This window comes from Sander lucioperca, chromosome 7 (genome assembly GCF_008315115.2).
Source record: "Sander lucioperca isolate FBNREF2018 chromosome 7, SLUC_FBN_1.2, whole genome shotgun sequence".
Classification (NCBI taxonomy): Eukaryota; Metazoa; Chordata; class Actinopteri; order Perciformes; family Percidae; genus Sander; species Sander lucioperca.
Window position 1 is genome coordinate 3,620,275 of NC_050179.1, and position 24,604 is coordinate 3,644,878.

General features: G+C 40.1%; 2 protein-coding genes across 6 annotated transcripts in view; both read left to right on the top strand.

Moving 5' to 3' along the window:
* Positions 1-449: 449 nt before the first annotated feature.
* On the top strand, positions 450-11,824 carry lrrc56 (leucine rich repeat containing 56). 3 transcript variants are annotated; one of them, XR_004897790.1, is made up of 14 exons: positions 450-575; positions 858-1,035; positions 1,958-2,045; positions 2,735-2,795; positions 4,070-4,166; positions 4,595-4,792; positions 7,550-7,727; positions 7,821-8,051; positions 8,291-8,358; positions 8,968-9,110; positions 10,113-10,306; positions 10,415-10,763; positions 11,121-11,466; positions 11,497-11,824. XR_004897790.1 is itself a non-coding variant. In XM_031283476.2 (13 exons), exons 2-13 carry the CDS (start codon positions 871-873, stop codon positions 11,329-11,331), a joined length of 1,983 nt encoding a protein of 660 aa, XP_031139336.1. In that variant the 5' UTR covers positions 450-575; positions 858-870; the 3' UTR covers positions 11,332-11,495. The 3 variants fall into 3 exon arrangements, 2 of the variants coding, with proteins under 2 accessions (XP_031139336.1, XP_031139337.1); XM_031283476.2 differs by lacking the exon at positions 11,497-11,824 and having other exon boundaries at positions 11,121-11,495; XM_031283477.2 differs by lacking the exon at positions 11,497-11,824 and having other exon boundaries at positions 452-575; positions 11,116-11,495.
* Positions 11,825-15,669: 3,845 nt separating this feature from the next.
* rassf7a (Ras association domain family member 7a) overlaps positions 15,670-24,604 on the top strand; it is a 38,501-nt gene continuing 29,566 nt past the window's right edge. For 2 of the 3 annotated variants that reach the window (XM_031282867.1, XM_031282866.1), the window contains exons 1-2: positions 15,670-15,773; positions 21,972-22,099. The gene's annotated coding sequence lies outside the window, so the exon portion shown is untranslated. Of the gene's footprint in view, positions 15,774-15,975; positions 15,995-21,971; positions 22,100-24,604 lie in introns of those variants that run through there. The other variant, XM_031282868.2, reaches the window with a different exon arrangement.

The following is a 24,604-nucleotide window of genomic DNA, read 5'->3' on the forward strand; positions in this document are numbered from 1 at the left end:
AGTGTACAAAGTGTCACTTAAACGCGACAGGCAAGAAATTCCTGCAAACATTTGAATGTGGTGATGAAGGCCTGTTGTTTTTTTCTGTTATTTGGTGAGAGAGAGATTAAAAAAAATTCAAAATTCCTACAGCACAACTCCACCCCACCCACTTGAGAAAACTAACCACCAACCAAACTGTAGAATTTTCTGAGCATTTAAAAAAAAATCAAAAATTTGACTAGATATTTTATTTATAAATATATCCCCTAGATTTGAACTAATTTTGGCATAATGGTTTTGTTTTACGCTCGTCACCGGAAAAACCTGCACTTCTGGTGGAGAATATTACATCCCTGGTAATTTATTTGATTTGATTTATTTTTTGTCTAATTTTAAAGAAATCAGAATCAACAACTGTTCTATCGATAACTGTTACACGTGCACTACATATCCCAGGGAGCCGCGGGTCTTTCCGTGCCGTATCCAGGAAGTCGTATGTGGTTGTCAAGCAAACTTTTGCTTGTAAGCAAAGTGCTCTCAGTCTGTGAAATGTATAACATTATATCTTTTTAGCCTGCAGTTTCCTGCAACAGGTAACGTTAAATATATATTTTATGTTAAACTAATATATAATATTCTGTTGGAAGTACATGTGGCTGGAATGAGCTTAGAGTAGAACATTAATTAATTTGCCTCCCTCATTAGGTCAACATTTAGCACCATATCAGTTAAAGCTAACGTTAGTTTGTAAGCTAAGCTGAATTTAACGATAGTTAGATAAACTAAATATAGATAGATTACTACTTCGTATTTCCTCTTTGTTAGTTAAGCCATTCAAGCATGTTGGTAAGACACTTCCTTATTGTTCATTTCAAGTAGCCGTGAGAGATGAGTTGCTGTCAAGGGTCTGTGCCCCAGGAGGTCCGGCCCGGCACAGCACGGGTCCTAGTGACTGAGCTGAGTGGATCAGGCCACATCAACCCAACTCCTGCCACGAAACCCTGCGAGGACTCTGAAACAGCTGTGGAGCTTTACTTCTCTCCAGAGAAGCTGGTAAGTTCACAGAAGTGCCTAGGGATACTGTCAGTGTTCATCCCACTGATACACCCCATTGTCTTTGTCTGATACACGTGGTTAGTCTATGCACCTAATAGGCGGTAGCCTCTATTATCTGAGATATCTGTTATTTTCATTTCAGTGTACTTTACAGCAGTAGTCTAGGAGAGGCATTAATGTAGCTGAATTCCAAGAAGTCTGTGGAGCCTGGGGTTGAGGGATAACATTGCACATGTCAACATGTAACATCTACTGTATACATACTGCCTGTATTTTATGTGTGTATTGTAGAGCTGGGCAATATATCGATATTATATCGATATTGTGAAATGAGACTAGATATCGTCTTAGATTTTGGATATCGTAATATGGCATAAGTGTTGTCTTTTCCTGGTTTGAAAGGCTGCATTACAGTAAAGTGATGTCATTTTCTGAACTTACCAGACTGTTGTAACTGTTCTATTATTTGCCTTTAGCCACTTGGTCATTATATCCACATTACTGATGATTATTTATCAAAAATTGTGTATTTATCAAATCATTGTGTGAATATTTTGTGAAAGCACAAATAGTCAACACTACAATATCGTTGCGGTATCGATATCAAGGTATTTGGTCAAAAATATTGTGATATTTGATTTTCTCCATATCACCCAGCCCTAGTGTATTGCCATGAAATAATTCCGTTGTTGCCCTCTCCTACGCCTGATGAACAACTCTATGAACACTAACTAAGCTGTGTAGATTGTTGTGTCAAGGTGAGGTGGGCAGACAGAATTATTTCACATCACTGGCTTCACATTTGTTACATCAACATAATAGGTGTATGTTTGAGGTAAATATTGAATGATGAAACTATGTTGAGTAAAGACCACCAAATCCAGTTCAGCGTATGCTAATTAATTTCTGTCCCTCACAGGAATTGCTGTGTGGAACTCGGGACCTCTCTCACGTGACCTCGCTGGAGATCTGCGTAGACACACAAGAAAATACACTGGCTAACTTTGGTAAGATATAGGCTACAGTACATCAAGGCATTTACAAATGTAAATCAACTATTTCAAACCATATTGCACGGGGTACAAAGTTTGTATGTGTACTCATTAGGGCTCACCGTTTGTTGTTTGTATTGTTTTTTTTGTTTATGTCTAGTGTTCCTTATGGAAGTTACGAGCATATCCACACACGGTAACTCCTATTAAAGTTAAATTCAGATTTTAAAAACACTGAAAGTCTGACACAGATTTTTACACTGTGTACACTGATGATTCATAACAGATGTTTGTAATGACCACATAGAGAATGACGAACCAGAACTAGATAAGAGACAAATAAAGACATTGCTATGACGCACACAACGTATCCGTACTAGATTTCCTCTCAGGTGTGCCAACCTCAGTGCAGGATGACTGAGCTGATAATGGTGTAGGACCATCTTCATTATGATCACCTTTGTCCTGAAAAAATTGTAGATTGCACAACGAGCGCAGGCATGACAGAGCAGTGTCTGGTCATGTGTGAGTCATGCCTAGCCTGCTACTGTAGGGGCTCTTCCTTTTAACTAATTGACATCTAATGCCTGATGAGTTGACTAAAGGCAAGGTGATCGAACCAGGAGTTTGAAACCCAAAACATAATCAGTCTTATGTCACATGAACATGAGAAAAATGGCTTTGTTTATCTGATCATCTTGCAGGTGCTTACTTGCCCAAGCTGGTGCAGCTCAAAATGAACAACAGCACAATTATGTCAGTAAGGTAAGCATAAAGTTACATAACACAAATACCATATTTTTGTTTTCTTTCTGCTTGGTATTCTTGAAAAAAAAACAAAAAAACCCAGCCTGTTCCTAAGAGAACACACAAAGTCACACTCATATTATGTTGACATCATGAAATACTAGAGATTCTTAGGGAGCTGCTAATCCCGAAACCAAAAATGAAACGCAGTTTTAAACTAAACTGAATTTGTGCAACTGATGTACGCTTCTTGACACTGTATGACCCATTTCATGTCTTACGTTTAAAGGCAAAGCAAGCAGGTCCAGGTCTTTCCATAAAGAGGAACTGTGATTTGATGGACACATGGGGATTACTGTCATGCTTTAGCGAGAGAGGCCTATAAAAAGACAGTTCTTTGAAGCAGAATAGCAGGTCAGAAGTCACAAGAATTGTGTACTTGATGTTAAAAAAAGTGTAGTGTGGTTGCAGTGCGTGTGTAGAGCTCGGCTCTGCTTCTGCCAAGGTTTTCCAACAGGGACTTATAATACAAAATTTCTGCATGGAAGATGCATGTTGCTGCATGTAAACCAGACGCCAACAGATCTGGTGTTCAGTAGTTTTAGAGCTAAATACACATGGGGAACAGGTTCACCCACCTGTCTCACAATAGGACACAAAGGGGTTTGTGGCATATCAGCTTTCAGATTTGTCTACTTGGACAGTCCTGGAAAAAAGACAGGAAATATGCACCGTTTCTCCTGGATTGTCCTACCAGTTTGATTGCAGCCACAGCTGTGTCATCAAAAATCTGATAAAAGAAAAGCAATAAACCTCCAGGATGACACACACACACACACAACACACACACACACACACACACACACACACACACACACACACACTTAAAACAGGACAGGTGGAGAATTGTTACCCGCGAGCCCGCTGAGGGACAAGAGAGTACAAACAGAAATATATGGCGCTGTCTGCTCCACCCTGAGAGTAGCAGAGCAGAGCCAGCCGGACGTGCATTGCCTCTGATAGCATTTCCTGCTCTGGGCTGTGGGAGCTGTAGTTGAGAGGCTGTTACAGGGTTGTAGATACACTGACTGAGACTCTTTTGGAAGGATCAGACCAGGGGTGTGCTGTGTAGAGACAACTGGGAGGCAGAGAAGAGGCCTGCATATTGTGGAAGAGAAAAGAGATTCTAGCTTCAGTAGCCAAGGGACTGGATAGCCTTTCCCATCATTCGCTGTGTTGTGTAACTCCCTTCCCAGCCTCTAAATCAAGTTTGTGCTATTTTGTCTCCTTAGAGACCTGGGAACCACCCTCTCCCACCTGCAGGTGCTGTGGATGTCTCACTGCTCTCTCCAAGACCTAGATGGCATTTCTACTTTCTCCTCCCTCAAGGTAGGGTTTATAGGTTACAAATATCTCAGTGGAGAGACTCAGCAAACTGTTTTTGGGGTAAAAAAAAAAAAAAAAAGTTTTTGAATGATGATATAATATGTGTGTGTGTGTGTGTGTGTGTGTGTGTGTGTGTGTGTGTTTTTTAGATAAACTTTTTTATTGTTTTTATATTTTTGAACATACAGAACAGACAAATACAATTGAACAAGAACAAAAACCCTCTTCCACCCCCCCACCCTCTGCAGCCTCAAGGAAAAAAAAAGAAAAAAAATCACACCTTGCCTAGTCACTCTCCTCTAATTCTTGTGATGCTGAGGTCATTAGATATAATATGTTTTAAAGGTGTAAATAATTAACAAATTTAGACACATTTTCTCCCCCTCTACCAATCTCTACGACCCTGTATGTACATCCTCTCTCTGTTTCAGGAATTGTATGTGGCCTATAACAAAGTGTCCGACCTGAGTCAGGTTGGCATGCTAATGAACCTGCAGCTGTTAGATCTGGAAGGGAATGATGTGGACGACCTAGTCCAGATTCAGTATCTTGGGTTGTGTGGCAAACTCCAGACACTCACCCTGGAGGGAAACCCTGTGTGTGTGCACCCAAACCCCACTGCCATCCAGGTAAGGGTTATGTTCTGCTTTGTTGTTTATACCACAAAACAAAATATGATTATTTTATATTTGTGCAAAAAGAGATGGCACTTGAATAAGGTAACATACAGTAGATCAGGTTTAACTCCAAATGCTGGATTTTTCTTCACCATACCTATTTTCCTGTCCTTGTCAGACTCCTTGTTGGTCCTCTGTGATTCAGCACACACAGATATTCGACAAATAAGCATTGTTTCAAAGGGAGTGTAGTAGAATTTGAGACATCAGGGAGAGCCAAAATTAGCTACAAAAGTCATGTATCCTCCTGTACTGTAATGAAGACCAACAGTAACTTCTGATCAGCAATTGTGTCACCATCCAGACATTGATGATAATGCAAGAAAAACCTTTCATGGAGGTGTGTGTGTGTGTGTGTGTGTGTGTGTGTGTGTGTGTGTGTGTGTGTGTTTACATGTGTTCTGTGCATGTGTCCAATAGACATTTAGCTAATGTTCTTATCCAGATTAACATATAACAGCAGAATACACGTAAAATGCTTGATCATTGCCACCTGAAGTAGCCAACACCAAATGGCGCAAGGCTCAGTTTCACAACAATCTGGCAAAAGATATAAAAAAACCCCCAAAAAAATAGAGAATGGTTGAAGCTGAATAAAAGCTTGAGCAAGGAGCTGGGCAGAGTTCCTCAAAAGAAAACAGTTTTATTCAGTTGATGTTGTAAAAGCCAACTTGCAAATGCAACTTGTGGTTCTGACGTAAGTATCTTTCGGTTAGTTGTCTTTCCTGTGCTAGCAGGCTGTCAGTCCTCATGGCTTTGTCAGATAATTCCCGAAATGTAATCAGCATGTGCTGAGACTTGAAAGTTTCCGTGTGATCTCATCGCTAAGTACCTGGGTCTCCATCTGGGTCTACACTGGGAGAGCAGGAGGCATCAAAGTAATTAAACTTAAGTCATCATGAGTCATCATACCACTAGACAAAATGTTTTATTACTACATTACAGGGCTGTTTTATTATTATATGAAAACTGACCAATATATTTTTATTTGGGTATAAATGACAAGTGCATAAAGCTGCTTACCATGGACCCTTTTAGTGAAATTGAGTGTACCTGGATATACAAGGTAGAAGCTCCATTTCCACCTTCTGCTGATTCGAGACACATTGTGCTGTGAGTTTTTTGGGCCACTGTGAATGTGTTTATTTACACCCACCAGCATAATTAGGAAACTAGGGCAATGAGGGGAGATGCTGAGCTGAATATGCATTAGGCTTGTGCTTTGTAGCGACTGCGGGGTTCCTGGGTTTGCTCTCTTGCCAAATTATCACTCCTCTTGCTCTCTCTCTCTTTCCATCAAACGCACACATCCGCTTACTTCCTCTCACCCACCCCTCATTCTCCTCCTCTTTTCTCTTTAGTTTCCTTGCTGCCAGCCCTTCACTCTCTTTTTTTATTCACTGCATCTGTGTGGTTTGGTGAAGGGCAGGGGTGCCGAGCTCTAATGTGACCGCTCAGTAGCTCAGTGATTTACTGGAGACTCTCTCTCTCTCTCTCTCTCTCTCTCTCTCTCTCTCTCTCTCTCTCTCTCTCTCCCCCTCCCTCTCTCTCTTTCTCTCTCTCTCTCTCTCTCTCTCTCTCGCTCTCTCTCTCTCTCTCTCTCTCTCTCCCCCTCCCTCTCTCTCTTTCTCTCTCTCTCTCTCTCTCTCTCTCCCTCCCTCTCTCTCTTTCTCTCTCTCAAAGAAGTTCCACAGATTCACTAAAGTGCTATAATGTTCAAAACGAGTGCAAAAAAGAAATAATGAAGGCTAGCTAATATGCATTATGTGAATGTGATGCTAGTAACTGTTGACACATTTAAAAATGTCCTATGTCTGGACTGCTGTATCACTGATTTGGTTGACTGTACTTTCTTTTTTTAAATGTGCATCAAAATGATTACCTAACCTGACATCTCTTTACAACATATCCTGTTTCTATTATTATCTGTAGGGCATCATGTAGCCCATAAGATATAGTTATGCATTACTTAGTATAGCTAACGTACAGTGTAGTGTACCTTCTAATGGTATATCATTTAGATTAAAAGTGTAACAGTTCCATTTACCTCTGGAGCCAACTGGAGTACCAAACATCATTAAATGGATCAGTATATGTCTAGCACAGATCTGAGTAGTCTGTTCATTAAATTAGTCTTTTGTATAATTGTCACTGGTACATAAACTGAAACCACTGCATGGACATTTCATCTGCACAACATAATGGATCAGCTCATTTAGTGTGCTGGTGAAAGTCATTCAAATGAAATAAACAGTAGGTACAGCATCTCACCTCCATAACAGAATGAGAAATGACAGAATACAGTATGAGTTGATATCAATACCGGTTTCAAAACCAATGTAATTTACTGTGTCGACTGTGAGATGTTTTTTATTAGGTTTGACAATTCATAGGTTATGCGTGAGACATGTTCAATTTAGCATTTTTCCACATTCATCAGTCTGTACACATTTTTCTTTAGAAAGTGCTCATTATTAAAAATATCAGTCATGATATCTGAAACAGACTATTTCACTTGCTTGTGTTGAGTATGGGTACTAAGGTGTAACATAGTGTACACTACCGCGTGTACATTTAAGTCACCATTTCTAACTAATATCACGCCCCATCCATCTTGTAATACTCCCGTTTTGTCCCCCTTCAAACACCTGTCTGTCCTCTACATTCACTCTGCCTCTCTCTTTCCTGTGCTTCATCCCTTCTACCCAGACAGCAGACTATAGTTATCGGGCTGCAGTGAGGGAGTTGGTTCCCCAGCTGCGTTACCTAGATGATTTAAGGGTGGAGGAAGACGGGCTGAGCTGTATCAGCACCATAGGAGAGGACTGGGCCATTCTTCGAAACTCCATCAGAGACGGCAACTCCTCTCAGGCAGCTACTAAAGACGGTGTGTGTATGTATATGTTGTTTTGAGTGATTCGATGCAGACCAGTTAATTACAGCTGTGTATTTAATGGGCCAATCACTTCTGTCTTTGTAGAGGAAACGGCAGACAGCCCATGTCCTCACAGCAGACCCGGCTCAGCAAGGCGCCCTGCTTCCAGCCACTCTTGCGTCTGGCCCCTCTCGTCAGCAGGCTCCAGACCCCACACTGGCTCCAGACCCATGTCAGCGACCGGGCCTGGAGTTCTTTCCCCTCCTGGATCCAGACCTGGATCTGCAGACTCAGATCTAGCAACAGTGGAAGCAGAAACCAGCATCCTGACGCATGGTTAGGCACACTGCTTGGCTGTTTTTCACACTGATGTTTCCACTGTGAGATCTTCTACATCCAGCCACATTGTCTCAGCATATTCATCTCTACATTGGATTCGTTTTAGTGCCAGTTCCTTTCCCCCTGTACAGATACACTTTGCAATCTCTACTCAACAGTGCCACCAAGAGGGTTGCTTTATGTCAGAAAACCGATTGATTCACTGAAATGTTTCTCTTATTCGTTGCTTTTTGAAGGAGCTGGCAAGATCCTGTTCTGTGGAAACCCAGTCCAGGCTATTCGAGCAAGAAGAGAAAAGTTGAGGGTAGGTGGTGTGTGTTGAAAGGAGAAACAACAAAATTTCTTTAATTCAGCGGGAAAACATCTTGTTCCTGGATCTCAAATGAATCCACGCCAATCTATCATGCTATCATGCATGCTGTTTCCCATACAGTAGAGCATTTAGTTCCGACTGAGTGAAACAACAAGCTTTATGGGCTTTGGCAGGCCATTATGGCTGTCTGACACCACCAGCTCATCTCTTTAATGTCATGTCAGTCTAAACAGAAAGAGCTAATTATTAGCAGGAGGACAAAAACCTGAGAGGACAGGCACGGTGGTGGGAGGACACAGGGGATGGAGATGTGTGAAGGGTGCAACAGTGTCCGAGAGACTTGACAGATGGGGCTCTCACTGCCAACGCCATGTTATCTGTCATACCGGCACATACACACACCACTGCTTTCACTCTGCCTTCCTCTTACCTTCCCCTCCTGTTCTGTCTGCCCCTCTTGTGTTTGCTCTCCCTCTCTCTCTGACCATTGCAGTGTCCATCCATAATTAATGTACTCAGCTCCTTGGCCTCTATTCTGTTATGTTTCATAGCTTCCTCTCCTACCGTTCATGTTCATTCTCCCTCTCTTTGGTCTCATAGACTGCACCCACCAGGTCTACTTTCACCCCCCGGGACCTGCCCATCCATGTACCGGAACACACGTACGACTTTGAGGAGCATGATGTCAGAGAACGCGTTGATGTGTTTGCAGAGCTTAGAGCTTGGAGGGAGCAGCACAGCAGGTACTAACTACTTACACACCTCTCTCCTTTTTTCTTAAGCTGGAAACACACTAAATACCTTGTGATGACATTACATTGTTCGCAATTGGAATATGATCCATTTCCAACCCATGAGGACTCAGATAGTTGAGGTTAAAAGGGTACTGAATATCTATCAGGGATTTTATGAGGATTTTAGAAGTCTTCTTCTAAATTGTTTCTCGCTTCAGCTGTCAACCTGGCAGTGTTGTAATGTAACAAAGTACAAATACTTCACTACTGTACTTAAGTAGAATTTTCACGTGTGTGTACTTTACTTTGTTATTTATATTTCCGGAAACTTTTACTTTTACTCCACTACAGTTTCTAAATAAAATGTATACTTTTACTCCACTACATTTCCCCTAAGCATCTTAGTTACTCGTTACTACAAAATAAAATCAGAAGTAATTTGTTACACTGGAAAAAAAGCAGGTTGGGCAAATCATTGCTCCTAAATTGGCAAGATAATGCACACTCCATTCCAATTGGTGACCTAATGCCTGTTTGTTGCCAAGCGGTAAAAAAAAAAAATAAATAAAAAACATAGGCCAAAACTAAAGAAGAAGAGGAGGAAGCAGAATGACAGTGTCATGGAAGCACCTGGTGCAGGCTCTGCTGCCATGGTAACAGACGATGATCACCCCGAGGACAGTGGTGATGAAGATAACATTACACACTTTTGGCCATAAAGTTCATAATCAAAGTTTTTTTTAAATTTTTACTTTAACTTCTAATACTTAAGTACATTTAATATCAGAAAATTACTTTTGATACTTAAGTACAGTAAATATTAGATACTTTAAGACTTTTATTCAAGTAATATTCTAAAAGGATACTTTTACTTCTACCAAAGTCATTTTCTGGTAAGATACTTGTACTTTTACTCAAGTATTGCTTTCAAGTACTTTATACAAGACTGCAACCTGGTTTCCTCTGACCTTAGGGGGGTTAAACTAAATATATTTCTACATTGTTTTTCAGCCGTCTCCAGGCCATAGAGACAGAAAGATTACCACAGGTCCTGGCTATCCAGCATAGTGATGAAGGGGAAGATGACGATGAAGAAGAAGTCTTTGGTGGTGTAAGGAATGACAGCAGTGATGAAGAACACAGAGCGGAGAAGCATGGTGAAAGCCTTGACTCCCCAGATTCCTCTTTCCAGTCTGTTTCCCCAGGTGAATACTCACTAAATGAACATACTTGCTGTTGCTTATAAAGAGACTGAGAGAATTATATATGTATAATGGCAGCTGTTAAAGCTTTTGTAATGATTGTGTTTTCAGACCTGCATCACGGAGAAGCCTTATCCCCTGAGGTGTCTCGACTCTCCCTGTCCCCAGACACCAGACTGTGCCCTTCTCCCCCTCTCAGTGCCACACTAACAGCTAATCGCAAGCCACCAGGGATCCGCGCACGTAGGCTTCGACACAGCCAGACCAACTCCGAACATTCACCTGATCTCAGCAGAGTAGGACGCTCCCCTGGGACAGGTACAACCGCAGGAGACACGGACCTGACACTCCAGAGGGTCCAGCAGTGGACCAGGACTGATGTGCCTCTGTTACCCCTGCCTGCACACATACCCCACCCCCCTCCAACAAGTGCCCTGGGTAAAGAGCTCATGGTTTCAAGGTATGGCATTATTAACGTTTACTTTTATATACCAATGTGTATGCATTCACGGTATACAGTATAACAAATACATTTTTCTGTTTTGCTTATGTAGTTTAAATTGTTGTACATTCCAAAATGCTATGCATTTGTAGAAAGCATACTGAATTCGACTTTGAATTAAACTGGGGATGTTAGTACAATTCATAAGTGATTGTTTGAACAACATGACCATGTCTTTTTTCCAAATGCATGCATGATGTGATCTTCAATTGATCGTGACTAGTTGTTAATTAACACTGTGTAACCGTTTTGAGTTCAACTTAACTAGTTCATATGGGGTGGTACTAAAGAAAGGTTCTCTATCTTTCAGTACAGAGATGGACTTATCCAGTATACAGTCTGGCAGCAAGCATCTTCTAACGCCTCAGATGTCCAAAGTCCTGGACAGACCAGCAATTACTCGTCCTCACACAGCCAGAGCAGCTCTACAGAAACATCACCAGCACCACATACACCAACCCTGCAGAGGGAGCTCACAGCCAGACTGACCACAGAATGGGCAGATGTTTGGATGCCTGGTCAGTGATCAGTATGATTAGTGTGACTGTTCTATACCCTTAAGAACAAAGCGGTAGCATGGAAGCCATTACGGGGCATTATCTTGCTCACTCACTCCATGCTTTGAGGTGTGTTGGAATTACCTGTATTTTTGCCATATGATGTTCGCTCTCTCCTTTTAAAAAAAGAAGAGGAAAAGAACAAAAAGAAAAAGACCCGGAATATATTGAAAGCATTCCCAGATGAGTTGGGACTCACACCAACAACAACATTCAGTGAACTCATGAGTAATTGAGTAATTAAAACGAGTGTATGAGTGTTAACAACCGTGTATCTTGGAGCACTGAGATTATCCTTCTAATGCTACTGAATTGCTGGTTTTCTGATGGCTGTGTTGGATGAATAATAAAAGGGAATGTAACTAAAACCTCACTTTTGCATTTCTCAGGTTGAAACTTTGAATTGTTCTAACTCAAATGCTACCTTGTGTTTTACCCAATTAAAACAAAAACTTCAATCGATTTGAGATTCTCTTTTTTTATTAAAACTGAGCTGTACGGTTGATAAAATGTGAAGGATAATGTCAGCTAAGGTTTTCTGCAGTGACTGATATTCATGGTGTAATGGTCACATTTGGCCACTTGAGGGCACTGTCTATCAAAAACTAATTCTGTTGTTTTAACCATAGATAGTCTATGTTTTAACCACCTCAGTCGAGCAACCCTTTAAATCCCCCACCTTGAAACACAAGATTCATTCATGTTGTTCCCTGTTTGTCTACATGCATGCCAACATCTGCATCATACAGTGTAATTTACAATATACTAGCATTAAGCATGCATGGTTTGGCCGTGCACACTGCCAATACAGGAGAGAATTCATGATGTATTGACTGATACGCAACATGAGTAATGGAAGTGGAACAAATCAAGTCCATTTAGAGTTTATACTGTATGTTCTAACTGTGACATATCCTGTTGTTTTCCTAGAGCTATGGAAAATTACCCATCCATTGCACCATGAAGGACACTCAGACTGATTGTGTCCTGAGACACAGTTGTGATTTGGGTGGATGAGGACCAGAGAGGCAGCCACATCTAATACCTCATTAGTTCTTAAGGACGTATATTGTTAAAGGTAGCGGTTTGTTTTGAAGGTGTCACACCAATCATACCTGATGTGAGCGCACGCGCACACACACACACACACATATTAAAGCACTTCCCATATTTCTGGCATATGTGCTTCAGTTCTATCCGCAGAAACAGGATGTAAATAAATGAGTCAAAGTAACGAGGCACAGGCATTAGAACTTGAGAGCACTGCTAATACTCCTCACCGCAGTGATGGACATGGAGATGGAGATGTACACGTGTCAGACATAGGAATGTACAATGTGTGTATGTCCACTCAACTGTGAGACAGCTCTTATGTAACGTGTTAGCGCATTTCTTGTCTTCTAGCAACTATTTCCATCACATAGCCTAACTGTATCACCTCCGATAATCCTCTCACAGGGCAGCTTCGTTTGTTGCATTGCTTGGCTCCCTCTCTCCCTGTCAGGTGTTTTCAGCCCTGCTCCCCTCTCACTGGTGCTATTGCGTCTCAAGGCACAGATGAGGGAGAGTGGAATGAAAGGAGAAGTATTTTATGGTGGGAAAGTGGGATAGTGTCCACCTACTTTTCTGTCTTGTAATTTTCTGAAAGGGATCATTCTCACAGCTGGTCGGGACTGAGGACCTAATCTGGCCTGTGAGAAGCTTTCCTCCACTCCCCAATTATTATCAGATGATGTGACAAACCAAAAGCACCTTGTTTTCCTCCATTACTTTGGAATGGTAGACACTGAGAAAAGCTGAATATCAGATTGTAAAGAAAAACAAGTTCCTCTAATATGTTTGATATATAGTTAACAACAGTTTCAGTTTAGTAATACTTTTTTTTTTTTTTTAGCAATGATTTATTTTCTTTAAAGCATTTTGAGTTACCACAATTGTCAAAGGGGAAATGGTTTCTTCCAAAAAGCCATTGTCTCTCTTTTATCTAATAAAACAACACTGTGGTTAGAAAAGCCATGGAGGTGGCCTTTTTAACTAAACAATCTAATTAAAATGATAGTTATAGCACTGCAGTGCCACCACTTCACAAATTTGCTTTGTGAAACCTTTTCCCCAGAGATGATCATAAAAAAAAAACAGGAGGCTAATATTATCAAGGTAAACAATAATGGATAATAGAGCACACAACAGCAAAATAAGTCCCTCCCTGTCACAAATACACACAAGCTGCATATTTCTGTCCGACTGAAGTGGAGAAACTGTGTCAACACATGCTGTGAATACCACTAAAACAAATACCAGATGGGTTTGTTGTGATTCATTTATATGTATAATCATATCAACTAGGACTCAAAGCTATCAGAGGAGTTCCAGATAATAATCTATCTGCATGCAATACTGCTGTTCCTTCGTGTTGTAACTACAGCTAACAAGATGGGTGTGAATAAATTACAAGAAAACAAAAACACACCAACATAACTTTTTGACTGAAAGTGAATGCCAATTTAATTAAATCATCATAAGAAGCTTGCTTCTTGTTTTGACTTGATACAGGTCACTTTTCCTCGCAGGCGTTATAACTGGAAATACGTACAGCATGAGTTCAGACAGGCCCCGGAGAAGCTGTTAGTGCAAATAAGACTACAGCCGGAAGGAACATTCCATTCAATGCAAGATAAGATATTAAGGCTCCATAAGTTATTTTCTGTTGACACCTTTACAACCGCATGCAGACATGCAGTCCATAATGGTATACAAAAGGCATTAAGTTACTCACAATTACTGCTTTAGATTTAGAGCTTTCTGAATTGAATCTCATCTTTGTGACAAAGGAAGGTGATACATCTGTATGCTGATACCATACATGTAATGTACTGTATACAGATAATTTCATTTGTCTTTGTATTAATATATACCTGCCTGAGTTCCACCATTAATGTTGGTTTACTTTTAACATGAGCGAGCCCCTCAGCAGCTCCAAATACATAACAGAGAATTATTTTTTAACTAAAAACCAATTAAATGAATGAACTTTTTTGCTTTTGTGATGTTTTGTATAAAAGCAATCTGAGATAAAGAGATTTTTTTTCAAAAAGCAAGTCACACTGTATGGAGAAGTTGTATCAGCAGTTCGTCCTCTGACTCATTGTTTTGTAATGCTGAATTGATATACTGCAGCTAATACTGCATATCCTGCTCAATCTGTTTCAAGGTCATGGTTCAGTACCTATGAGCAGAAGAAATGCTTTGAAAAAGTCTTGTTTTAGAGCAGTGATCGTAATTTTTGGGACGAATACAACATTTATTTTAGTTTTATGTGTGTTGGCAAACCCACACGTAACCCCATAAACATGATTCAGTGGTTTTAGGGAATGTTTGGCACAGAAAGATACCAGTGCAACATTTGAGGCAGCATTCATTTTTTCTAAATTCATCTGGATATGGGGATATGTGATTTACCCTTTATATGCTATAGATTATTTTGTGAATTATTTAGCTTTTCAGTACTTTATTATAGACATGTTTGGGCCAACACATTTTTTAAAAAAGTAAATTGAAGCATTCCAGTACAAATCTAATTGGCCAACCTTGTTGAGGTTGGTGATAGCATGGCTTCTCTTCCTTTTGTTTAGGGAACAGCATAATGGCATATACTTTATTAATGACAATTTCATGTGATGAAAAGATTATTACAGAAGCAATTACAACCTTCCTCTTCTAATACTTCCTCCTAATCATAGTTAAAACACATGTGATGACATGTTGTTGCCTATATTTTAAAGAGAACGCTCCCTGCATCTGTTTCATCAGACTCTATCACCTCATGGCCTCTATGAATGATGTCACATGCCCCCATACATCAGATGTAGTCTAGGGATTGCAAGGAGGGGTGATTTCAAAGTGTAATCTCTTGTAATTAGTTACATACCCAACAATAATATAATATGATAATCCAACAATGTAGCCTAGTGTAAGCTATCTGCTGCCATCAGTTACAGATTTACTGTTCTGTGCTGTGTGTGTGTGGGACTTTCTCAAGCCGTGTTGACACTGGTAAACTATTTTTGGTGACAAGTAATCAAGTCACCGCCCCTCTAAAATGTTAGTTGCTACTTTTATATGGTATTTTGTATAAGCACACAGGGGTTGCATATGATTTCATGTTCTTGAAAAAAATATATTGAACATTTCTCCGTAGTTGCATAGCTTTTTCCCATTATCACTCTATTACTTTTACAACAATATTCTAGTTTAATGATTTTAATTTGAAATAGTAACCGGAAACGGTTTTATTTCTATTTCCTGGATGGCTTGACAATGACACCAGGGAGCACTTGTGACGTCGGGGACTAGAGACAGAGGATGAAGCTCTCGGTTGTCCGTCATTTCAAGATCGACTACTAAATCCCTTGTAAGTTGTTTTTTTACACCTTGTGTTTTATTTTCTGCCAGAATAATGTGACATTTAAATGTTTTTGGTAAAGGATGCAACAAAGTGCTACTGGCTGCTCAGAGCGCTGCACCTGCAGGGTGATGACAGGCTAACGATGAACTGCCTGGGATACAAAACTTTTCTCACTGACTCACGCTAGGCCTAAATTACACTTAAGTTCGTCGACGAACTTGCTCTTAGTAAATTGGCTTTGTTGCTTTGTTATGTTAATGCCTATGTAGTCAAATAGTGGTGGTCGACTAATTTAGCATAGATACTTTAACACCAAAATATGTTCAAAATCTAGTAAACGTTGTGTCTGTTAAGTTGTCAATAACTGTAATTTTAGTAGGTTACTTTCGTTTTTAAAAACACTATTATCATGCTAAAGTTAAATAAAAATGACAATAATAGGCCTACTTAATCACAGCAATGTAACAGCAACAGCACAATAACAACAACAACAACAACAACACAGATAGGTCTAATTACATCATCATCATCATCATCATCCTCATAATCGTCATCATCATCTGCGTGTCAAATTGTGCAAGGATATTTGTATTTTGCATTAAATTAGCAATTCATTGTTTTTTGTGTGTGTGTTTTTTTTTTTTTACAATTATGTTAAAATACACCCATAATTTATACTGCACAATGAAATTGTTGGCAGTGAGGGAAATATTTACAATTATTTCAATAGCCGCCCAACTGCTATTGATTAGTTTTTGAGAAACTCATTATTGTGCTAAATGAGTAGATTGATTTTATTGAGGAACTTGTCATTTTACTTAGTTCCTTTTCTAGTTTGTCCCTGTGCATCTATTGTTTGTCTGTTGCTTGTACTTCCTCCACTTCTCTGTTGTTTTTTGACTTTTACGTACTTGTTTAATTCTATCATGTTGCATTCTTCCCTTTTCTTTATCTTTCCCACGTCACCGATCGACCACATGAATAGTAGGGCTGCAACTAACGATTATTTTCATAGTCGATTAATCTGTTGATTTTTTTCTCGATTAATCGATTAGTTGTTTGGTCTGTAAAATGTGAAAGATGTGGATCAGTGTTTCCCAAAAGCCCAAGATGACGTTTTCAAATGTCTCGTTTTGTCCACAACTCAAAGATATTCAGTTTACTGTCACAGAGGAGAGAAGAAACTAGAAAATATTCACATTTAGGAAGCTGGAATCAAAGAATTTTGACTTTTGTTTTAAAAAAATTACTCAAACCGACTAATCAATTATCAACATAGTTGGCGATTAATTTAAGAGATGACAACTAATCGATTAATCGATTAATCTTTGCAGCTCTAATGAATAGCTCAACTTTGTAAAATGTTGTTGTGGCCTCATCATGTCTTGGCTATAAGAATTTCATACATGTTTTATTCATGTCTTTGGATCAGTGTCAGGTCAGTCCCTGTCAGTCTTAAAAACAAAAGAAAGAAACACCCTCAGATAATCCCAGAACTGGCATATGTAACGTTTAGTCTTAGTTCTTTTCTTTTCTTGAAATTATTAGTGTATTCTTATATTACTTATTTAGGTTCATTTTACCACCTGTCTTATCTGTGTGACTTTTTTGTTACAGAATAATGACTTTATGTTTTGATACTAATAAGTTGTATTTTAAAATGTATTTAGTTAAGTTTATTTTATTTGTTTGTTTTTATCCAAACAAAGGAGACCCTTGGGATCTTTTGGCCTCCCTTGCATACTCTGTAAATAATTACAATCAAGTATTTCTGATTCTGGGAATTGATTTATGCTTAGTGCTGCAATAGAAATGTATTTAGTATTTTCCTTTAGTGTTTTGCCATAACATATTTGCAGCTCACTCAGTTAAAAATGCTGGAATACAATGAAAAGTCGAAAAAGTTGACTGTAAAGGGTTTAGTTGCTTGACCTCTTTGTCCCCTCCACACTATAATATCCCTCCAGGGTCACTCATCTGTCCAGCTGCTCAGTACTAGAGAATAAGGACTTGTTGTTTACCAGCTGAAAACACACACACACACACACACACACACACACACACACACACACACACACACACACACACACACACACACACACACACACATAGTGGGGACCCGTCATTGACATAATGCATTCCCTAGCCCCTTACCCTAACCTTAACCATCACAACTAAATGCCTAACCTTAACCCTTACCCTCACCCTAACCATAACCTAAGTCTAACCCTAATCCTAAAACCAAGTCTTAACCCTCAAACAGCCCTTTAAAGTTGTGGGGTCCAGCACTCCACACACACACACACACACACACAAACACACACAATGCATCTCAAGCAAATGGCTGTCAGCAATGAAATTATTTATCATTATCTAATGTAACAGTCGTAGAGGAAAACTATATCTAGTCTACCAGCTGTCTTGTAATATCAAGTACCAAATATCACATATTTGACTTTGCTTCATGTTAGTGTAAATGTAGCTCCACAGGCTCTGTTTAGATTTTTCTCTTCAGTTTAATACTATACATAGTCTTAAGCAGAATGGATGGACAGTTTAGTGAATAAAGAAGAGCAGCTTGCACATACTGAAAGTTATTATTCCCCAAACTTGTGAACTCATTTTATGATTAGGTCTAATCTCCAGGTTGTATGTTCCATTTGCAAGAATATGCCAAGAACTTGCAGTAAGCCCAGTGCCAGAATGTGCCTATTATCTATTGACAAGCTGATACAGGATTGTTAATCCTCAGGTAGTCCTCTCAATTACCTTTTTTTCTTTCTTTTTTTTTTAAATCAATGGTGGAGGCTTAGTTTTGTCATTTCTGTCCATGCGTTGGATACTGTCAGGTTTGTCACCTTCCCTTGCCCTGGCTCATCAGCTATCCTGTCACATTCACTCTGTGGAGAGGTAATTGGGCCACTTTTCACTTCCTAAATGCTTTTCAGAGAATGAGATCTGCCTGCCACAGAGCAATTTACTGGCGCTGAGGCGATATATTACAAGGCAGATGATTGTGTTCAAGTGTACAGTATATTGCTGAGAAAGTGATAGATGTGTGATTTCAGTCTGAGTAATAAACCCGTTGCCTAACATTGGTAGACTGTATAGTCGTACTGTTCTGTTGGGAATGTACGCTGGAGAGCCTCACTGTAATTTAGTTTACTACCCTGGGCAGATACCAGTTTGCATTGTAAAACACAACAATTTTACAATGCACATTCATAGAGATTTTGAGACTTGGGAAGAAAGTGAAGTTTTTTACTTACAAATGGCTCATATAAAATGTTTCAGTATTTGTCTCTTTATTCAGAATGCTTTCAGATTACACTATCCTGCAAACTAGTGGTTCTTCTCAGGCGTAGGATCATTCTGCTACTAGTAGAATGATTTTAGGGGTTGGAAGATTATTGGGATCGGATAGGATGAGAAAATAACTCCTACTATGCAAAAAGCATTTTCACTCTCTCTTCAGGCGTCTGCTAATATTGAATCAAATTAGTCAACCTGAAAAGGGATTTCTGCATCGCTGCTTTTTGCAGATGATGTGGCTCAGCTGGCTTTATTGGGCTCTGACTATTTGCAAAGGGGTTGTTGTTGTTGTTGTTGTTGTTGTTGTTGTTCAACATGAGGGTCAGCACCTCTACATCTAAAGCATGGTACTGTTTTGGAAATACAGTAAGTGGACTGTTCCCTTTTGGGTGTAAGCAGGGTGCTACCCAAAAGGAAAGAGTTGAAGTATCTCTTTGTTTTGATTTGCGCAATTTAAAGTTATGCGGACAGCGTGCAGACAGAATGGAGCGTCTTGCGGTGATTGAGGGTATAGATTCTAAAGCCCCTTGAGGCAATTTGTGATTTATGATATTGGGGCTACGTATAAAAATATAATTGATTTGATAGCATACCATTATCATTCTTAACACCCTAAACAATAATATTTTGCATGCCACTCCATGTAGTAAAACATGCTATTTGTTCCCTTGGGGAAATTCATTTTGTAGATCTGCACTGTACTTCCCAGCCATGTTCATCACACACCACTGTGGCTGGCACCGTTGGTTCAAAGGTTTTCTCTCTTCTGATTGATGTTCCACTCCAACCATTTTGTGTTTGCGGTGTAAACATGAATAAATATAGCAAGTGTGCTTGAATATGCCCTCATAGACCTCACATGACCTACTAGTTTGCACTTTAAAATAGAACAAAAAGTGAATGTGAATGATGGCATACATAGTTGAGATAGTTGAGTGTGGCAGCTAGCCTGATAAGCCAGACCCACATCAAGATGTTGGGTCTGGGAACTAACCATTGGCAGGGCTCAATCTGAGGGGCGGGATAAACGGTTGTCTTTCAAATTCCCTCTGCACGCAATAGGATAGCGCTACAACCAGGCAGAGCACCGAAGAAGGTACTCGGTCGGCAAAACTCCGAACACATCTTCCTTTTTTAAGAATGACTTCAGTGCCGTTCTTTGTTCTTTTCTCAAAGAAAAGCTTAACTCCAAGTCCCCAGAGTCGCGGCCAAAGCCGATTCGAAAGACCGCTGTTCGCCAGCAGCAGCAGCAGCCATCGTCTTTGTTTTCAAGTAGCAGGGAATTCACGTGGAACCGTCGTAACTCTGCCGTCATTATGTTAAGCCCGCCCACCGACTCTATACACGATGTGATTGGCCCGGCTGGAGTTTGGCTTTTCCAGCTCGCAAGCCAACAGAGAGTTGCTAGACCCCCTGGCTGCAAATTACATTTGCTGCCGATAGGGTGCGTCTAGATTTCTAGGCTATGTGGCAGCAGGATTCTGATAGATACTGGACACTATAGTAAGAAATGGAACAGTTCATTTATTTCTTTGCCTTACCTGTTTTGCTATAATTTATTTATGGCTGTTACATTTAAAGACTAATGATCAAAGTATTTGTAATGAATACCCTCTGCTTTTGACCGGTTGACAAAAGCAAGCCCATTGTAATTACTCACAGGTTGACAACCACCACTGTAAAGAAAACACACACATGAGCCAGAGCCAATGTCTCATCAGCCATCAAAGAATTGTCAGAACAATTGTAGAAAATGCCTAATTATTGGCATATAAAAAAAAAAATTTTAATGGTGGGAATTCAGATTTCTCTTCTGTTTCCTTTTTGGGCACCTTATTTGTGCGCATTTTTGTTGTCAGCCTAACTTTAAAAGGTGTCCCCGCTATCAAAAAAAAAAAAAAAAACTATCTTAAAGAATAATTCCTAACCCTTAATGAAAATAAACTACAATTTTAAATGTTTAACAACCTACATGGAAATAAAAACAAATGAAACATCACGAGTCATGAGTTTGTTATAATCTGAACCCTACTGTAGCATTTAACAGCAACATCTACTGATAACCAGCTGACAAAACCTACACTTTAACTTGTGCTTCCTTATTGATTTCACCTAATGTGATGAAAGAGAAATTGTGACAAAAGTGATGAGGTAACTTTCAAAAGGGCTTTTGGTTATCGAGTGATGGTCAATACAACATGGGTTGAACACAGTGTAGGAAGAAACTTTTTCCTGAATGTTTTGTACGCTCTGTGTATAAATAGCCCAATATGGGAGTAGATAGGTAATGTCTGAGTGTGTCAGCTAGAGATAGAGCTGTGCCATTAGTGTCACACTGTGCTGCTCAGCATTGTTCATCTTAGCAAAAATGAAAAGGCTACAGCCAAGCAGTTTGGTAGAAAGCTGCTGTGGGGAAGATGAGGTGGAAATAGTTTGCTCCTCCTTGCAGTTATGGGATGGAGTCAGGCCTGGTGACCTGTTCCCTGCCCTATGACCCAACTCAAATTCTCTACTACTCACTATCTGCTTTACTTCACTTCTTTTTCTGTTTTTCTTTTTCTTTCTGCCCTTGTCTGTTTGTATTCCCCCTTCTTTATCACCCTCCAGCCCCCAACACCATACTTCTTTTATTTTCTTCCCTTCTCCCTCCGTGCATAGGGAGTGGTGTTTTGGCAGTCATGTGACTTTTTGTCTGAACACAATTGCCGGTGTTTTCCATTGGCCGATTTTCTTTGAAAGAGCGTTGGTTTCCTGGGTGACGGGGAATGGCGGCACCACTTCACTTTTCTCTGCAGCTGCCCCCCCCCCCACCCCCCACCCCCCACCCCTCCCCCCTCCCGTCTGCATTGCTCTAAGCCGGTCTCTCTCAGTCTCTGTCACTCTCTTGTACAGGCTGTGTTGGATCAGGTAGCCCGTGAGCACGGCACACAGACAGTGACAGGGCTGTGTGGCTCTTCCTCCTCTCCCTCTTCTCCTTTTTCATCGGGCAGGCAGTCACAGAGACCATTAGACTGCAGGAGGTGAGTGAAACAAATGGCCTTGTTTGTTGAGTGTTGTTTTTTTTCACTGAGTGGTTTCTTTTTTAGTGGAACACATGCCTGAACTTCTTTTCAATACTGCAAAAATCGTACAATGTAAAGGACATATTAGTCATTGATTAAACAATGACTTGTTTTAAAGTTACATCTAACTTAGCCTTTGTCTATGTGACAGATGCTCTTATTAGTCAACATGGTAACATCATTTGACGTGTTAAGGAAAATGCTGCTTAACCCTTGTGTTGACTTCGGGTCACATTGACCCGTTTTCAATTTTTGTTTTATATCAGAAAATATGGGACGTAGAAATAAGCGTTGAAAATGTGTAGAAGAAAAATTTAACAATTTAAAACGTTGGAAAAAGTAAAAAAAAACGGGAAGACAACACAAGGGTTAACACTGTGACCGTATAAGATTAAGTGATGTTAACTGATAATGAATCATTCAGAAATTCTTTTCAGCAGCAGTATGATTGTGTTTTGTAATTACTATAAACTGTGTGTTGGCGTGACATGGCTATTTAAATGTCCCACAGGACAGACTATGACTAAAACTATGTGTAGATAACTCGGTCAAGATGGGCCAGAGTTATTTCTCTGCTGTAATAAGAGCTGCACAGTAGGCTTAGTTCCTTTTTATGTTCCATGAAAGATTCAACAGCTGTGTGCGCTCTCCGCTCTGCTCAAACACAGTATGGGTTGTGTTTGGGAATCGGGCCACTTTGTGAGGATTTTCTGGCATGGTTACCGTCCTGAAGTGGTGCCCTCTCTGCACCCCTGGTTGGGCTCCACCAACCAGGTGGTCACGTCTGTGTTGGGTTACCGTGGCAACGCTGAAAACGGGCTCCCTGCCCCTCCCTCAGGTGCACTTTATCTGATGACCTGAAGGATCCTTTGCACATACAAACACAAACACATGCCAGCATCTGTTAGCTGACACTTGACCCCTCACATAGACAAGGGACACTTGAAAGCAGAGTTTGCCAGTGGCAGAAATGACTTATTTTAGTAAGAATAATGTTGTCTTACATGTGTGGCTGTTTAGGTTCGCTGATTTTTACTGCATATATCCACAGAATCTTAAAAGCTGCATGGGCTTAAGTAGTTCCTTTCATACTTTTTTTCAGCAGGTTAGCCTTCCCTCAGGCTATACTCTTGTCTCTTTGTAAAAACTAAAGCTATTTATGTCTGGCTGTTGACCTTAGACAACCTCAAGCATGTGAAGAGTCTGGAGTCTCATTGAAGCCCACGTTTTGTGTAAAGTCATGCATTAGGGCGTGTTAAAAAAGGAAAGAGCCAACCTATGTTTGAGAACACAAATTGGACCAAGTCTTGTTACCTGCAGGCATATATTTTTATTTAAGGCTGCACGGTCAGATGTAGGGCTGCACGATATGATGAAAATATGTAATTACTATTTTTTTGACTGAAATTGCAATTGCAATATGATTCACGATATTGGAAGGAACGATAATTTTTGTATCATGCTCATTTTCATTGAAAAATATTAAAATTAAAAGGATTTATAGGCCGGGACGTCTCTGCAGCACCACAATACTTTATTCAGAATGGTTTGACACATATTTTGCCTCTGACAAATATGGCACCCCCCTACGATTTGGATATTGCACTAGTCCATATTGCATTTTCGATAAAATTGCGATTAATTGTGCAGCCCTGTGGCTTGGAAATCAAATTATTTTCATGAATATGATGACTTAGACATACCCATTGCTTGTCTGTATAGAATTTTTGGAGATTCATAAAGTGAGAAGGAAGAAGGTCTCGAATATGTGTCATTGATCCCCAGCCTGGTATCGCACAGCTGATGCAACCAGGAGGAAACTGGCACTGAGGCCTTGTTGTTGCTTCTGACGGGCTGCCATGATGTCACCACTGCTGACCCGACAATCCTAACATTCCTGCTGATAGGGTTTTACGCACACGTGAAGGGGAGTATGTGGGAGATATGTGGAAGAGATGCTCAGACATTGCACACATATGGCCTTTGTCTAAGCGCTGATTAGTGATCTGGCATATCCACCGACACACACGTACAGTACGTCATTAATTCAGTCCCATGCACATGCCCACTCCAGCACACACTCAAACCCTCTAGCAACCCGATAAAGATGGTAATGGCAGTCTCACCGGCCTTGTTAAAATTCAACAGGTCTTCAAGTGTCTGTGCTTGAAGTTCTGGTGAATTTCTTTTTGCATATATCCTCTGCTTCGAACTAAAATGTCTGTTGTTAAAATGGTATGATTAGAGAACTCCATTATGCACTGCTGTCATCAGGTCTTTGGATGTGTGTAAGAGGCCATGCATACATTTCTCTGTTTGTGTGTGTGCTTTTAGGTCATAATTGTAGCTACAAAATACGTTCTTACTATAACACAGCTACAGCTTTCCTTTGATCCAGGAAAGCCACCGAAGGAAAGAGATGACAGGCTCGGTGCAGTTAAAGCTTTTAAATGCTGTTTTTCC

What these genes read in the sequence shown, in the direction of transcription:
- lrrc56 (XM_031283476.2), top strand. Translation starts at nt 871, where the DNA reads ATGAGTTGCTGTCAAGGGTCTGTGCCCCAGGAGGTCCGGCCCGGCACA. An exon ending in CAAACCCCACTGCCATCCAG is followed by an intron (nt 4,793 to 7,549) that starts GTAAGGGTTATG and finishes CCTTCTACCCAG; the next exon opens with ACAGCAGACTATAGTTATCG. An exon ending in TGGAGGGAGCAGCACAGCAG is followed by an intron (nt 9,111 to 10,112) that starts GTACTAACTACT and finishes ATTGTTTTTCAG; the next exon opens with CCGTCTCCAGGCCATAGAGA.